Source organism: Dreissena polymorpha, chromosome 5, assembly GCF_020536995.1.
Source record: "Dreissena polymorpha isolate Duluth1 chromosome 5, UMN_Dpol_1.0, whole genome shotgun sequence".
NCBI lineage: Eukaryota > Metazoa > Mollusca > Bivalvia > Myida > Dreissenidae > Dreissena > Dreissena polymorpha.
In genome coordinates, this window is record NC_068359.1 from 73,272,445 (window position 1) to 73,290,999 (window position 18,555).

Here is an 18,555-nt window from a genome sequence, read left to right on the forward strand (position 1 = left end):
GCAAAGTTAGATAACTCTGGCTTGCATTTTGACAGAATTATGCGCCCTTTTTATACTTAGAAAATTGAAAATTTTGTTAAGTTTTGTGTTTAGGTCCATTTTATTCCTTAAGTATCAAAGCTATTGCTTTCATACTTGCAACACTTACTAACTATCATAAGAGGACTGTGCAGGCAAATTAATGTAACTCTGACTGGCGTTTTGACAGAATTATGTGCCCTTTTTATACTTAGAAAATTGAAAATTTGGTTAAGTTTTGTGTTTAGGTCCACTTTTTTCTTAAAGTATCAAAGCTATTGCTTTCATACTTGCAACACTTACTAACTATCGTAAGGGGACTGTGCAGGCAAAGTTATGTAACTCTAACTGGCATTTTGACGGAATTATGGGCCCTTTATACTTGAAAATTTGGTTTTAAGTTTTGTGTTTTGGTTCACTTTACCCCTAAAGTATATAGATATTGCTTTCATACTTGGAACACTCGCAAACTATCATAAGAAGACAGTAAAGGACAAGTTGCATAACTCTGGTTTTCATTTTTACGGAATTATGGCCCTTTTTTGACTTAGTAACTTTGAATATATGGTTACATTTTGCATTTAGATCCACTTTACTTCTAAAGTATCAAGGCTATTGCTTTCAAACTTCAAATACTTTCATGCTATCATGAGGGTACTGTACCTGGCAAGTTGAATTTTACCTTGACCTTTGAATGATCTTGACTCTCAAGGTCAAATTATTAAATTTTGCTAAAATTGCCATAACTTCTTTATTAATGATTAGATTTGATTGATACTTTGACAAAACAACTCCTGACATACCACAATAGACTCCACCCAAACCATCCCCCACGCCCCCCCCCCCCCTCAATCCCCCCCCCCCCAATTTTTTTTAAAGATTATCTAATAAATGACCACCACACCCTCACACTATACCCCCCACCCCCAGCCCCCAAAAATAATTTTTATTCCCCCAGTAGGGTGGCATATAGCAGTTGAACTGTCCGTCAGTATGTCAGTGTGTCAGTATGTCAGTCAGTCTGTCCGTCCGAAAAAAACTTTAACATTGGCCATAATTTTTTTACTATTGAAGATAGCAATTTGATATTTGGCATGCATGTGTATCTCATGGAGCTGCACATTTTGAGTGGTGAAAGGTCAAGGTCATCTTTCAAGGTCAAATTTATGGCGTCTGTCCGTCCGAAAACTTTAACATTGGCCATAACTTTTTCAATATTGAAGATAGCAACTTGATATTTGGCATGCATGTGTATCTCATGTAGCTGAACATTTTGAGTGGTGAAAGGTGAAGGTTAAGGTCATCCTTTAATGTCAAATTTCAAATATATGGCGTCTGTCCTTCCGAAAACTTTAACATTGGCCATAACTTTTTGAATATTGAAGATAGCAACTTGATATTTGGCATGCATGTGTATCTCATGAAGCTGCACATTTTGAGTGGTGGAAGTTCAAGGTCAAGGTCATCCTTCAAGGTAAAAAAAAAAAAAAAAAAATTCAAAGCAGCATTCTCATGAAGCTGCACATTTTGAGTGGTGGTAGTTCAAGGTCAAGGTCATCCTTCAAGGTCAAGGTCATCCTTCAAGGTCAAAGGTAAAAAAACAACAACAAATTTCAAAGTGGCGTTTTCATGAAGCTGCACATTTTGAGTGGTGGAAGTTCAAGGTCAAGGTCATTCTTCAAGGTCAAGGTCATCCTTCAAGGTCAAAGGTAAAAATTAAATCATTTCAAAGCGGCGTTATCATGTAGCTGCACATTTTGAGTGATGGAAGTTCAAGGTCAAGGTCTTCCTTCTAGGTCAAAGGTAGAAATAAAATAATTTCAAAGCGGCGTTATCATGAAGCTGCACATTTTGAGTGGTGGAAGTTCAAGGTCAAGGTCATCCTTCTAGGTCAAAGGAATTATTTTTTTCATTCAAAGCGGCGCAATAGGGGGCATTGTGTTTCTGCCGAACACATCTCTTTATTTTTATTATTTTGTTTTTGAAATACCGCCCAACCATCCCACCCAAGAATCCCCCCCCCCAAATTTTGTTTTTGCATTTTTTTGCATTTTTGGAAGAAAATGTAATAAATGACCACAACCCCACACTATACACCCCTCTCCACTCCACCCATCCCTCCTTTGTGATTGAAATTGAGATAGGCTCCTACACCTTTAAAAAGAAAAATAGATGAGCGGTCTGCACCCGCAAGGCGGTGCTCTTGTTAAATATTGTTTCCCTGGGTATACAATTCGTTATTCTCTAAATGGTACTCGATTGGTCTATCGCGGCTCGGGTACAACTTAAAAGTATGGGGGTAGTCTAAAGTATACTACAAAGTACCCGGGTTACGGAATCTGTACTAAAAATTAACCATGGAGTATGGCCGGTAGCATTTAAGCGTTTTTTCCGTACCGGGGTATATTGAAGTATACTTAAGAATACCCGGGGTACTTTTAAGTAGTACCTTAGCCGACAATGATCAATTTAGGCCCAATTGGTTGCAAGACATCTTGTCTTTCAGATCCTGGAATCTCACGTGGCGGCGTTCTGTAAGTACCTCTCCGTCAGTACCCTGATACCACTCATACTCGCTATGTTTGTCGACATGGCCACGGCCAATCCTGCGGCGTTCGTTGACCACATGACCGTACTGAAGCAGATGGTGGACCAGCAGGCGGCGTTCCTACACCAGGTCGTACAGATTGTTGGGGCCGTGGGCACCGTGTCGCAGGTATCAGTGTGTGTTTTTTCGTTCAACAAGTTTTGGTGGATTATAGGGACCCATTCCAAATGGAGTTCGGTCTGTCCCTCGTCAGAAAAAATAACAATACGTGTACATTTGTATATGAGCTTTGTTCTGGGGGAAACTAGGCTAAATGCATGCATGAAGTGTTTGCCCAGATTAGCCTGTGCAGTCCGCACAGGTTAATCAGGGTCGACACTTTTCGCCTTAATTTGTTGTTCGTTTAGAAAATACTTCATATATACGACAAATTCAATTAGGCGAAAAATGTAGTCCCTGATTAGCATGTGCGGCCTTGCACAGGCTCATTTGGGATGACACTTTACGCACATGGACAAAGACCAGTGTTTACAAAATGATTCTCATGTTAATACTGCGTGTGATTAAGGCACGGTGAATAGCTGATGCTCATAGATCAGGATTATTTCAAACTTTGTCTCAGGTTTTCATAGCATTAAAGTCTGTTCTATTTGTATGTGCTAGAAACGCTTGGTCTCCATACTTGTTTTGGTGAACAGTAATTTTGAACGTAAATATATATTTTAGCATTATGTGATGAAATCATTTTATTGAACTCTATAACGAAAACTTAGCATAATTATAATTAAATATCCTTGTTAGCTTCGTGGATTACATGTCATCAAACAAGTTTAATGGTACTGCGATGGAATGAATCATACAATGAATTATCAAAACTAGTTTTTATGGATCTTACCTCAACAAAAATCTGTCAGATATTTAATGTAATGCGTCTATGTTGTATGCAAAGAAAACTCAGAAAGGTCCCATTATGGTCAAAAACATGGATTGCTTTTGTATTAACTAGATATGAACATGCCATGATCTGTTCTTCAGCCGCATGCGATCCGAAGCATGGCGTATCTGGTGTTGCTATTGGCGAAGGTGACTGACCAATCAGCGCTTGTAGTCATTCTGCAGGTAAGGTATTAGAAGGAAGTTTGCATCTAAATAACCATGTGTGCAGGTTACACAGCCTATACACACATATGAGTCAGTATTTTTAGCTGAAAACAGGGCTTAGTGCATGTAAAGTGTCATCCAATATTAGACTGTACAGTCTGCACAGGCTTATCAGCGACGACACTTCAAGTCTAAACATGATTTTTTGCTGAGAACAGACTTCCTTAGAACGGATATAATAGCATAATGGCTGAAAATGTCCCCCTGATTAGACTGTGCGGACTACAGACCAATTTGAGATGACACTTTATCCACAGGCATTTATCCCCATTTTTAAAGAGTTCATATAACAGTAGTTGATTTTGTATTTAGGATACTTAAACGTCTTTTCAAAATATCAGGGCTTTTTTTCCTTCTGTGAGAACGGACGTTTTCACAATTTTGGGAAATGCGCGACTCAAATGTTCACAATTTCAAGATCAAGAAGTTCGCGACTCAAATTTTCACAATTTCAAGAATTTGCGACTCAAACTTTTACAATTTTAGAAAGTTGACGACTCATTTTTCCACAAAAAGGGAGGGCCAAGGCTGCTTCACCAAAACAGGAAAACAAGTCCTGAATATAAGTTATTGTCTATGTACATGAAAGTGATGATACTTGTTAGAATAATATGAACCAACAACCACGTACATGAACATGATGATCATCGCAAAATATCGTTAGATAATACATGCAATATTAATTGTTGATTGCAAATTAAGATGACATTAATTTAATCACTAAGAAAAAGTAAGAATTCAAGAAATGATTAATTATGAATTCAAGTACTGAATTTTTACTGATAATATTATAAGGAAATCAAGTATTGACATTTTACTGATATCATCACAATCAAATCTAGTAATGACTTTATATTGATATCATCATAAGGAAATCAAGTAATTACATTTTATTGATATCATCACAAGTAATCAGGTAATGTAGTGAAACTGGTATCCCTAGAAATCATTACTATGAAAGCAATAAATATTATGATATCATCACCAGGAAATCATTGACATGATATTGATGTCATCATAACAAATCCTGGTTATGAAATCAAGTAACGGCATTATATGATAGAATATCAAGCAATAACATGGATATGAAGCATATGTACGTAATGAAGTAATAGAATATCAAAGTGATATCATGATTAGGGCATCAAGTTTTCACATGTTATGGTCATCATCACTCAGTTAGTAAGTTATGACTTTATTTTGATATAATCGCTTGGAATTGAAATTAATTAATTCATGACATTGTATTGATATCATTACTAGGAAATCTGATAATGTCATAGAAATCTTTTCATCACTAGAAAATCAAGTACTTGCATGGTGTACATGTATTTAATAAATATACGATCTGGCACTCATTGTCATATCATACCATATTTTATTAAAAGAGTTAAGGAATTTTGTTAGGAAGCGAGCCTTTGGCAAGCTTACCAACGAATTTCCTGGACAAGTTTAATAAAATATGGTATGATATGACTATGAGTGTCAGATCTTTTTTATCACATGCTTTTAAATGAGCAAAGTAAGTAAATATTTACGCAAACATAATGATAAATCCCGAATGTTGTTTACATTTAGTGATGTCATTTGACATTGCAACGTCATTTCAGCAAAATAACAAAATGCGATTGGTCAATTAAAGAAAACTAAGCCAATGAAAACGCTTTAAAAGTATATTACTCATGTGTAAGATAAAAATATTTGTAATGGTTATATTACATGGGAAACAGGGCATGGCGTGTTATAATATCATTTGTGTCATCACTAGGAAATCAAGGCGTTGGGGCTGCTGCACCATGAACTTCTGGAAGACAACATCTCCGAGATCAGTCGCCTGTCACAGAGTGGGTCCAGCAGCGTAAGGATCCTGGTCCATCAGCTGAAGGAGGACCACAAGAAATAGTAGGTGGTATTGTAGTAGAATTGATAAGAAGATCGCAAGAAATAGTAGGTGGTATTGTTGTAGACTTGATAAGGGGATCGCAAGAAATAGTAGGTGGTATTGTAGAAGACTTGATAAGGGGACCGCAAGAAATAATACCGGGTTATGTGAAATTGATAAGAAAAACATGAAATAGTAGGTGGCATTTTAAAAAAGGCAGCGTTTGTTTTTTTGAAGACTTGATAAGGAGACACAAGAAATAGTAGGTGGAATTTTAGAATTCTTGATAAGGGGACAACACAAAATAGCAGGTGGAATTTTAAAAAACTTCATTAGGGCACCACAAGAAATAGTAGGTAGTATTGTAGGAGACTTGATAAGTGGACCACACATATAGTAGGTGGTATTGTAGAAGACTTGATAAGGAGACCACAAGAAATAGTAGGTGGTATTGTAGAAGACTTGGTAAGGAGACCACAAGAAATAGAAGGTGGTATTGTTGTAGACTTGATAAGGGGACCGCAAGAAATAGTAGGTGGTATTGTAGAAGACTTGGTAAGGAGACCACAAGAAATAGTAATTGGTATTGTTGAAGGCTTGATTAGGACACCATAAGAAATAGTAGGTGGTATTGTAGTAGACTTGGTAAGGAGACCACAAGAAATAGTAGGCGGTATTGAAGAAGACTTGATAAGGAGACCACAAGAAATAGTAAGCATCTAAGCATCTGTTTTCTAAATAGACTTGGTAAACAATTTCTAAATCCTCATACTCACTAGAGTGTGAAATGTCCAGTATGATTCTAACCCAGGCCAATGTCTCCTGATCTTCCAAAGTTTACAAATGACAACCATCCTCAATGTATTATATGCATGTTGCTGTTCCGTTTTGATTTCCAAGTAACGGAGTTTTTCCTGTTTATTTTTATTTAATACAATTTTTGTGACCATTTTACATAAAATAAAAATGTCAACTTTGACATTCTCAAGCCTTCAAGGGAGGTAAAAAATTTAGCCTAATACAATACAGTTAAATACCATAATTAAAAAAAATGATATAGCACTTCAAATGACATATTACCGGTAAGCTTATTTTATTAAAAACTACCTGCTTACCTGGTGCCATCCCTTAGCTTAAAATCAGATAATTGCTGACACGTTTTCCCATTCAAACGCTCATTTTTGTACTCGTCAGCCTAAATCGCGAACAAAATAATTAATTGCTCCCTGGCTACATGCTACTATACAATATATAAAATTTGTATTGTCATCGCATTGCTTTGTATAGTTTTATTGTTTATTACGCATTGTGTTCATCTAATTCAAATGTTTGTTTTTGTGTGTTTTTCTTATCTCGATGTATTTTGATATTGATTAGTTATTGCATATATACATGTAAAGATGATATGTCACTTCCCCCCCCCCCCCCCAAACGAACTTGTATACACACTGTATGTGTTTGAACTCCCATTTAATTGTTCCCCCTTTTATCTTAAATAGTAACACTACCTAACACTAATATTACCTGTCCTATAACTGTTCCCACCTTGAACCGGAAAATACTGTTAAACTCGTTTTTGTTATGTTGCCCTTATTGTATACCTTGTATACCTGGGTGTAAAATAAAGAGTTGTTGTTCTGTTCTGTTCTGTTCAGTAGGTGGTGTTGTAGTAGACTTGGTAAGGAGACCACAAGAAATTATAGGTGGTATTGTAGTAGACTTGGTAAGGAGACCACAAGAAATAGTAGGTGGTATTGTAGATGACTTGATAAGGAAGCCACAAGAAAATATAGGAGGTATTTTAGAAGACTTGATAAGGAGACCACAAGAAATAGTAGGTGGTGTTGTAGAAGACTTGATAAGAGGACCACAAGAAAATGAAGGTGGAATTGAAGGAGAAGTAGGTGTACATGAAACAACAGTAAATAGACTTGAAGTAATAGCTTGTGGAATTGTAGAAGTAGTATGTGAACATAAACAGACTGTAAGAAAACCTGACTAAAAACACATGTAGTAAATGGGCTTTATTGGAGGACGACAAGAAATAGCAGGAGACCTTTGGAGAAAGTAGGTGGACTTGATTCTGAGGCTTCCAGAATTAGTAGGTGGACTTGAAGAAAGAGTAGGTAGAGTTTATTTTGAGATTACAAGTAATTGTAGATTGAACTGAAGACATATTAGATTGAACTGTAGAAACAGTAGATGGTCTTGAAGAAATTGTTAGTGGCATGGCATGGTTTTGGGGATCAAAAGAAATAGTAGATGCACCTGAAGAAATATGTGGACATGAAGAAATAGTAGGTGAACATGATTAGAGAGATCACAAGAAAAAGATGGCGCATTCAAATTAGCTAACAAGAGGTGGGGGCTTGTTTAGACACTTTCACAACTTTTGTAAACCATAAACAAATGCATTTTATTTGAAAAGAAATATATATAATCATAATGGCATGGGCCCGTGTTCACCAAATAATTCTTAGACGAAATTCTTAGAAGAAAGAATATTATTTAAATTGGATTATGAAAGAACTGCTTTAATTTTGAAACAAAATTTGCTTTAATCATTTATATTCACATCATTCTTCATGCAGAACATTTTGTTAGTGAAATTATTATAAGTGATAGCTTATATAATAAATTGCTGTTTGTTTGTTTATCTTTGTTTTAAGTTTATTCTTAAGTCTAAGATGGTTTTGTGAATACGGACCATGATGTTTATTGTTAATGTCAATAGTTCTGGTCAGAGAGAGATGAGGTCAGTGTCCAGTCAGACAGAGGGCACGGTCACCATCATCACCGTCGGCAGCCCGGCGTATCCTAGCAACGTTGTGGGCGTCAGGCAACAGCAGCCCAATAGCGCTCGGTCCAGTCAGCAGAGCCTGTCAAAATCTTCCAGGCATGAACAACTGTTTAACCCTTAAACACTCAAATATGAATTTGTAGTCCTTTAGAAAATAAATATTAAATTTAAAATCCTTCATAATAGATTAAAGTTTTAAGGCTTTATTTACAACCCAAAGATACCGATGAGCAGCAAACAGCATAAAACTTGAACAGCCTGCGAGTTACTGGTTTTATGCTGGTTGCTTTTAGCTTTTTTTTTTCTTTACTTCTCAGTGGATAAAGGGTTACATGGGCACAATCCTGCAATTTTAACTTGTAAAATTTGCATTTGTTGTTAGAGCGTGTTTATTTTGAATCATAATTAAGTAATTTATATGATTTACATAAAATTTTGCTATGCAATGAAACATGTAAGTCTGCAGTAGAATGATATTGAGTATAAATTTATAATATTTTTTCAATTTAAAGCCACACACCTTATTTTGCACAGTAAATTTAAGTACATGTATAAATAAGACACATATTTTATCTATACCAATTAGAATATATCTGGTGGTTACAAGGTAGAAATCCATTTTTTTTGTGCTTTAAAATTTAAAAATAATTGTGTTTGTCGAAATGGGCGTATACATCTAGAATTTCTACTTTCGGTTTTAAAAGCAGTACTGTTTGAAAAATAATAAATTACTTGCTAACTAGGCTATAGATTTTATTTTATCTAAGCCAATTAGAATATATCTGGTGGTTACAAGGTAGAGATCCGTCTTTTTTGTGCTTTAAAACTTAAAAATAATTAACCGCGTTTGTCGAAATGAATGGACGCATACGTCTAGAAATCCTACTTTCGGTTTTGAAATTAAAAAAATAAATTACTTGCTAACTAGGCTATGAATTAAATGACAATTTTGCACACTTTCAAATTGCATCTATATGAATTGGTTAACATGTATTTCATTTCAAGGTGTGTGTCTTTTAAATCAAATGCATTTAATGAGCTTGTATATTTTTTGTCATTCCATAATGTTTTAGATTTTCAAGGTGTAATGTCATACAAATGCACAGAAGTTGTCAAGTAAAGTACAACTCATAAAGTGGCAATATTTTATGTTAGATTAAATACATACTTAAAACACATCGGCCAAAAAATTGAGCTTAGTATCATTGAAAATAGCTTCTTTTTCTTTCTTTTCCAAAACTAGAATTCAAAACAAAAGACAGACAGTCTTTTATCACCTGCCATACCCTGTTTTCCATGTAATATAACCATTATGAAACTTTTGATCTTACACATGTTTAATACACTTTTTACGCGTTTTCATTGGCTTAGTTTTCGTATGATTGACCAATCGCATTTTGTTATTTTGCTAAAATTACGTTGCAATGTCAATGTCAAAGGCTCACTTACTAACAAGTTACAACATTCCTGAACTTGTTTAATAAGATATGGTATGATATGACAACTCTTGGCAGATCCTTTATATACATGCTTTGAAAGGCCCCTTGCTGAGTACATGTATATTAGTACTAACTAATTGCTTGTTAATTTCCATAAACAATATTTTCAAAAACTGTTTCCAAACATACTTAATATCTCTTACTTATATCCTTACTAAGTAATAATTACATGAGTGCGTTCTGGGAAAACAAGGATTAACCCTTTGCATGCTGGGAAATTTGTCGTCTGCTAAAATGTCGTCTGCTGAATTTCTAAAATTAACATTTTCTTCGATTTTTTTTCAAAGAATACTATTAGAATAGCAAACAGTTTGGATCCTGATGAGACGCCACGTTCTGTGGCGTCTCATCTGGATCCAAACTGTTTGCAAAGGCCTTCAAAATTCGGTTCCAGCACTGAAAGAGTTAATGCATGTGCATAAAGTGTTGTCCCAAATTGGCCTGTTTAGTCAGCACAGGCTAACCAGGAATCACACTGTCTGCTTTTATGGAATCGTTTGTCAAAAATGAGATTTCTTCTTAGCAGAAATCAAAGTAATGCAGAAAGTGTCATCCCTGATAAGCCTGTGCTGACTGAACAGGCTAATCTGGGTTGACACTTTACGCACATGCATCAAGCCCAGTTTTCCCAGATCGAAGCTAAAACCTACTAAATTTTTCACTTTTGTTTCCAGAAATAGCATTTCCAACAACTGGTCCCTCACTGACCGACCAGTAAGTCCCGCCTCCACGCTTGACCGGGCATCGCTTAACAGCGCCCTCACGTTGAACAGCAGCTCTGGACTTCCGGTATGTGTTACCATAGTTACGGCTTTATGGGGGGTGGGGGTTAATGGGGAGTGATTTTAGTTGGTTTTCTTTGTTTACCGTATTTTACCATGTATAGCGCGCTACCATGTATAACGCGCATGCGATTTTTTAAAGCCAAAATGGAGAAAAAAAAGAATTCTAGACCAAACCTGAAAATTTGGCCGAAAATGGCCGCCATTCTTATATTGCGCAATCATTTAATCTGAGTTTTTCGGGCGCTTAATTTTTTGTTTTAAAGTAGGGAGCGTTTATACGATCAGGAGCATGGGTTGCAAAGCACTATATTTTCGACAATTTTTAAGATTATTCTCTCGAGAACACCGTTATGTCCTTATTGCCGCTGCGCATGTTTTTTCAAGACCCTGCGCGTTAAATTCGAACCACTATTACCTATTCCTCACATTTGAACAGTGTAACATTTTTATTACCTGCCGCTCACAACATCGTATGACATCTTCTTCTGCAGACCCGCAACATCTCAATGTCCAATTTTACGCAAATCGTCCGTGGATCCCATTTTATTTTTCATCGACTTAAATATTTCCCCATTAAGAGATGCTCCCCAATAAATCCAGTTTGACCCGGTATTTCGCGCCTTCACTGCGTCTAGTTGATAAGTATTTTATAGTAAGACAAACAATACACCCGAACGCTCAATTCCATACAGTTGGCGTTATCCGCGTAAAGCCATTTGAGAAATATCATTTGTTTGTCTCTATTCAAAGAAAATAAAACGAGTCTATATCTCTTTTGTTGGTTTGTAACCTACGTAGTAAACTCGCACAGTAGCATATTTATGCAGAGATCGGAAAATCATTGATAAATGTATTCGTCGTTTCAATGCTTACGGCCTAGTAATTTCGGCAAATCGGAACTCAACTTACGTAAATCACTTGCTCAATTAACCGTTGAACTCCACCTCCGTTCTTTCCAAAAGGTTCGAAGGCGGAGCTTTGCACGTGCTATTATTTAATTGGACGATTGCCAATGAGGAACAAACACACGATTGGTTCGGCATGTTGATTGCTAGACAAAGGAAGCCAATTTTGTCGGCGAGAAACTTGTCGCTTTATTGCTTCAGACAGGAAGCGGCTTTCCTTTGATGACGTCAAACTGTCAATTCACATAGAGTGCAAATTTTCGGAAATGCTAACATTAAACTTTGGATTAAATTATCAAAATAAAGCAAAAGCGAAGTTGAGAAATACTTATTGAAATAATTAGCCTCAGTTCAAATAAGACGTTTTGCGTTGTAAATCAACGAGTTTTCATGACAACGAAAACTTTAACAAACAATACCGCGGCGCACGGGGATCGATATACCTCGATTTTTTTTTAATGAACAATCAATGAAGAAGTGTGAAAACACCAACACAGACATTTTTTTCATCTTTTAATTTTTGTCAAAACTATTACTACCCCGTTCATTCCTAACCTTTCCCGCTATTTGTTGTTTCGACAACGGCCCCTTCAGTCTATAACATTATAGGGTGTAGTTTTTTTGCAATAACAAAAATGGCGGCAATTGTGAGGATTTACGATTACGAAATGGATTTTTTGCAATTTTGCAACCAGGAAAGCGTTGTGTCAATGTATTACGCGCACTGAATTTTTATTTTGAAATTTGAAGGTTAAAAACTGCGCGCTATGCATGGTAAAATACGGTAGTTATATTTTAATATTACAGGGTATGAGGTATGACTGTTTTGCGATTAAAGGTCCCTGAAAGAGTGGTATGCACACATTTGCAAAAAATGAAATAGTATTTCCCATCAGACACAGCGCCCACGGGTTAGTTAAGAAATGATGCCTATAGACACAATAGTGCAATGGCCTTTTTTATAGTTACACACAATTAACTTCTGCATTGAGCTTTACATCACTATTTTTATGCAGCGTTATGTCATCATTACAGTTTTAATAAGTCCCTGAGTTGGAGATTTTTTATTTTTGTTTTGACTTTAAGCTATGATACATTATCAGTTATGCTGCTTTTTCGAATATTTTAGCCAGAACCATTGCGAGATGGTGTGAAACTGTTCTGTGAGAAGCACATGGATACTATACGAAAATTCATCAACAGTCTTTCAGCGAGAATTCCTCTTCCTGCCAAGTGCAGCATTGTGGGTAAGCAGGCTATGAACAAAATAGGCCTTGATCTGAGAAATTATAAATCTGAGATCGGCCTGCGCAGTCCGCACAGTCTATCCAGGGACGCCATTATGGATATTTATGCCCCCGGTAGGGTGGCATATAGCAGTTGAACTGTCGGTCAGTCAATCTGTCAGTCTGTTCGTCCGTCCGAAAACTTTAACATTGGCCATAACTTATGCAATACTAGTATTGAAGATAGCAACTTGATATTTGTCATGCATGTGTATCTCATGGAGCTGCACATTTTGAGTGGTGAAAGGTCAAGGTCATCCTTCAAGGTCGAAGGTCTAATATATGGCTTCAAAGGGGCGCAGTAGTGGACATTGTGTTTTTGACAAACACATCTCTTTTTTTGTTTAAAGGAAGTCTCTTAAAGAAAGTCCATTTAAGGTGGAAATTGTCTCCCTTGATTAGCCTGCGCAGACTAGGCAGGCTTATTTAGGATGACTACGCAAATGCATTTTGCCCAGTTTTCACAGGAGAAGGCACAAATGACACATTTTTTATCAAAGCCCATTAATGTATTAAATTTTATTAATAGATTGAAGGAATTTCGAAGTTTTCAACACTACAAAAAACTAATTTTGCATACTGCTTGTTCTGCGTAAATGTTTTAGCAGACTGTTAAATGTGTAATATTGTAAGTCTTGCTAAGAAAAATAGAAAGTAATAATAGAACATATTGATCATGATGATCTATCTTTGAGCACTAGTAACACAGAATTAAAACACTCTCATGTTTATATTCTATTTGTATGGACAATTAATCATATAACAAACCATGGTATTAATTTTATGGGGACTTGTTGCTGTTTAAAGTGCCTATTAACTTGATTGGTATTTTAATAAAGCTATATATGTCAAAATGATGTCAAACAAACATATGATACAATTAACAAACAGCACTCTTAAGAAGTTATTTTTAACCAGGTTTTCCAAAGAAAAAAACTGGTTATTATTCGGAAAACCTGGTTATTAGATTGGCAAATGTCGGCGGGTGGGCGGGTGGTCTGGCGGGCGGGCGGAACAATCTTGTCCGGGCCATAACTATGTGGTTCATTGTGAGATTTTAAAATCATTTAGCACATTTGTTCACCATGATTGTATGGTGTGTCGCGCGAAGAATTATGTCAATATCTTCAAGGTCGAGGTCACACTTTGAGTTCAAAGGTCAAAAATGGCCATAAATGAGCTTGTCCGGGCCATAACTATGTCAATCATTGTGAGATTTTATAATCATTTGGCACGTTTGGTCACCATCATTGGACGGTGTGTCGCGCGAAAGAATTACGTCAATATCTCCAAGGTAAAGGTCACAATTTGAGTTGAAAACCTGGTTTTGTGACAATTTTGTCCCTTGTTGTTTTTTTTGCATAAGTATGTTCAGGTAAATAACATGATTAATGGGCATTGAGTGATAGGATAAACAGAATATGTATTGGGAATGTGGGTTAGCGATGAAGTTTATCATGATTGGAAATTAACATTTTATCGGAAAGAATTGCACTCATCTATGGATTTGAATTTCAGATGGTCGTCACAAACGCTATGTTCGTCTGAACTTCCACTGCGGTATCCACGGCAGCCACTGTCTCTACGGGAAGCAGTTCTTTGTCCTCAACACGAAACTTCCCAAGACCTGGATCCATCTCATGTTTTTAGCTGTTCAGGTGTGTAAATTATCCTTGTATTTTTGGTTTGAATTCACTGGAATTTTTCTGAGCAAAAATAAGTTACTCCCAGCTTGCTTCTTTCCACCAAGAAGTATAAATGGGTTCCTGTGAGGGATATGAGCCAATGAGTCGTGGCTGCCTACTGCTACGAATCTTACCATAATCAATTTCAGTCTATAAACCTGAACCTTTTAAACTGTTTAAACCTGATCATTTACAGTACCTTATTAGTAATTGTATTGTTATACACGTACTTCTGATAACAGTGCCGTATTACAGGCCAGACTGAATGTATTGCACATTTTTAGTACATTTCCAACCTGGATATCTAATTTTGTATAAGTGTACATGTACCTTATTCTTAAGTCAGAATTTGTAAAACTTCTAGACTGGTTGTTCATTTAGTTTGTAAAACTTCCAGACTGGTTGTTCATTTTGTTTGTAAAACTTCCAGACTGGTTGTTCATTTAGCTTGTAAAACTCCCAGACTGGTTGTTCATTTAGTTTGTAAAACTTCTAGACTGGTTGTTTATTTAGTTAGTACAACTTCCAGACTGGGTGTTCATTCAGTTTGTACAACTTCCAGACTGGTTGTTCATTCAGTTTTTGTACAACTTTCAGACTGGTTGTTTATTTAGTTTGTACAACTTTCAGAATGGTTGTTTATTTACGGTAGTAAGTACAACTTCCAGACTGGTTGTTCATTTACCGTAGTAAGTACAACTTCCAGACTGGTTGTTCATTTAGTAGTACAAAGTCCAGACTGGTTGTTCATCTAGTTTGTACAACTTCCAAACTTTTTGTAAATGTAGTTAGTACAACTTCCAGACTGGTTGCCCCTGTGGTTAGTACAACTTACAGACATGTTGTCCATGTAGTTTGTGCGATGCCCAGACTGGTTATTATTAGATCGATTTCCAGACTGAGTTGTTTTGGTACACCTTTCAGACTGGTTTTCCTGTGTTTTTCCAGGCGCAGTCTCAGTCGGCGCTGAGCCAGCAGGACCTGAGTGTGAGCAGTCTCAAGGCATGCTGGGACGCCCTCTACCCCGAGAAGGGTAATAGGGGTTACCTCACCCTGGTCACGTCATCTTTCCCCTCAGCCAGGGTATGTGTATTGAAATAAGCCTAGTTCTTGGAAAATTGGACTTTATGCTTGCATGTTAACCCTTTGCATGCTGGGAAATTTGTCGTCTGCTAAAATGTCGTCTGCTGAATTTCTAAAATTAGCATTTTCTTCGATTTTTTTCAAAGAATACTAGCAGAATAGCAAACAGTTTGGATCCTGATGATGCAAAGGGTTAAAATATATCATTCTTCTTATATCAGGAAGTCAGTAAGTCTTTTATGAATTCCCAGCGTCTGACTTTGAGATAACATTGTTCGGTTACAATATCTTTTGGCGAACTGTTTGTTTACGTAAATTTATAGATTTAAGAACCCATATGCACTGCTGTATAATGGATTTGGATACAATTTAACAAAGAGCGATTGTTAACCTAATTGTCTCTGTCCCAGGATCAGGTTTAATCAGGGACGACACTTTCGGCTTATGTATTTATCGTTTAAAGGAAGTACATGTACTTTGTTTGCGAAAATACAGTTAAGACTGATTAGCCTGTGCGGACTGCACACGCTGGTCAGCTATACGCTTTAAGCCCTGATTTTCCAGACCTTGGCCCTAATCAATCATGATCATTTATCTATCAGGACCAGGATGCACTTCTGCAGGAGCTCCACAGCGTGCGCTACTTTGATGTGTTTGAGTTCAATGCGCCGAAGAAATACTGGGCCTGTTTCATGTGCAACCATCCGGAGAAATTGTCTCAACTAATGCCCGATGGGAGCCCTGTAATAGCAGTGAGTAGAAGTTAACCTGGTAATAGCATTGAGTAAAAGTAAGCCCCATTAAAGCAGTGAGTAGAAGTTAGCCCCGTTATATTAGTGAGTAAAAGAAACCCCTTTTAAAGCAGTGAGATGAAGTTAGCCTGCCATGGCAGTGAGTTGAAGTTAGCCCCTTTATAGCAGTGAGAAGAAGTAAGCCCCGTTATAGCAGAGAGTAGAAGTTGCACTGAGTTGAAATTAGCTCCTTTATAGCAGAGAGGATAAGTTAGCCCCATTATAGCTATTAGTTGAAGTTAGCCCTTTAATAGCAGTGAGAAGAAGTAAGCCCCGTAGTAGCAGTGAGTTGAAGTTATCCCTGTAATATCTGTGGGTTGAAATTAGCCCCGTAATAGCAGTGAGTTGAAGTTAGCCCACTAATAGCAGTGAGCTGAATTTAGCCAGGTAATAGCATGGAGTAGAAGTTTGCCGCGTTAAAGCAGTTAGTCGAAGTTAGCCTGAGATAGATGCAGTGAGTTGAAGTAAGCCCTAGATAGCAGTGAGTTGAAGTGAGCTCTGGTATAGCAATAAGTAGATCTAAGCCCTGGTATAGCAAGGAGTAGAAGTAAGCTCGAGATAGCATTGAGAAGAAGTCAGCGCGAGATAGCAGTGAGTAGAAGTCAGCCCTGGTATAGCAAACAGTAGAAGTAAGCCCGAGATAGCAGTGAGTAGAAGTAAGCCCGAGATAGCAGTGAGTAGAAGTAAGCTCTGGTATAGCAATAAGTAGAAGTAAGCCCGAGATAGCAGTGAGTAGAAGTAAGCCCGAGATAGCAGTGAGTAGAAGTAAGCCCTGGTATAGCAAACAGTAGAAGTAAGCCCGAGATAGCAGTGAGTAGAAGTAAGCCCGAGATAGCAGTGAGTAGAAGTAAGCTCTGGTATAGCAATAAGTAGAAGTAAGCCTGAGATAGAAGTGAGTAGAAGTATGCTCTGGTATAGCAATCAGTAGAAGTAAGCCCTAGATAGCAGTGAGTTGAAGTGAGCTCTGGTATAGCAATAAGTTGAAGTAAGCCCGAGATAGCAGTGAGTAGAAGTAAGCTCTGGTATAGCAATCAGTAGAAGTAAGCCCTAGATAGCAGTGAGTTGAAGTGAGCTCTGGTATAGCAATAAGTAGAACTAAGCCCTGGTATAGCAAGGAGTAGAAGTAAGCTCGAGATAGCATTGAGTAGAAGTAAGCTCTGGTATAGCAATCAGTAGAAGTAAGGCGGAGATAGCAGTGAGTAGAAGTATGCTCTGGTATAGCAATCAGTAGAAGTAAACCCGAAATAGCAGTGAGTAGAAGAAAGCTCTGGTATAGCTATCAGTAGAAGTAAGCCTGTGATAGAAGTGAGTAGAAGTAAGCTCTGGTATAGCAATGAGTTGAAGTAAGCCCCGTAATAGTAGTGAGTAGAAGTAAGCCCTGGTATAGCAGTGAGTCGAAGTAAGCTCTGGTATAGCAATCAGTAGAAGTAAGCCCTGGTATAGCAGTGAGTCGAAGTAAGCTCTGGTATAGCAATCTGTAGAAGTAAGCCCGAAATAGCAGTGAGTAGAAGTAAGCTCTGGTATAGCAATGAGTTGAAGTAAGCCCCGTAATAGTAGTGAGTAGAAGTAAGCTCTGGTATAGCAATCAGTAGAAGTAAGCCCTGGTATTGCAGTGAGTTGAAGTAAGCCCCGTAATAGTAGTGAGTAGAAGTAAGCCCTGGTATAGCAATGAGTTGAAGTAAGCCCCTTAATAGTAGTGAGTAAATGTAAGCCCTGGTATAGCAGTGAGTAGAAGTAAGCCCTGGTATAGCAATGAGTTGAAGTAAGCCCGGTAATAGTAGTGAGTAGAAGTAAGCTCTGGTATAGCAATGAGTTGAAGTAAGCTCAGGTATAGCAATGAGTTGAAGTAAGCCCGGTAATAGTAGTGAGTAGAAGTAAGCTCTGGTATAGCAATGAGTTGAAGTAAGCTCTGGTATAGCAGTGAGTTGAAGTAAGCCCTGGTATAGCAATGAGTTGAAGTAAGCTCTGATATAGCAGTGAGTTGAAGTAAGCCCTGGTATAGCAATGAGTTGATGTAAGCCATGTAATAGTAGTGAGTAGAAGTAAGCCCTGGTATAGCAATGAGTTGAAGTAAGCCCTGTAATAGTAGTGAGTAGAAGTAAGCCCTGGTAT

The 18,555-nt window shown here is 37.3% G+C and overlaps 1 protein-coding gene across 1 annotated transcript in view; it reads left to right on the top strand.

The window, feature by feature from the left end:
* The window catches only part of LOC127831804 (ventricular zone-expressed PH domain-containing protein homolog 1-like), a 56,988-nt gene that overhangs the window by 25,931 nt on the left and 12,502 nt on the right, over positions 1–18,555 (top strand). Inside the window, exons 6-14 of the mRNA XM_052356880.1 lie at positions 2,525–2,734; positions 3,602–3,685; positions 5,496–5,629; positions 8,344–8,505; positions 10,583–10,697; positions 12,728–12,845; positions 14,403–14,542; positions 15,518–15,652; positions 16,255–16,404. Coding sequence (XP_052212840.1) covers positions 2,525–2,734; positions 3,602–3,685; positions 5,496–5,629; positions 8,344–8,505; positions 10,583–10,697; positions 12,728–12,845; positions 14,403–14,542; positions 15,518–15,652; positions 16,255–16,404 — 1,248 coding nt within the window. The remainder of the gene's footprint in view (positions 1–2,524; positions 2,735–3,601; positions 3,686–5,495; positions 5,630–8,343; positions 8,506–10,582; positions 10,698–12,727; positions 12,846–14,402; positions 14,543–15,517; positions 15,653–16,254; positions 16,405–18,555) is intronic.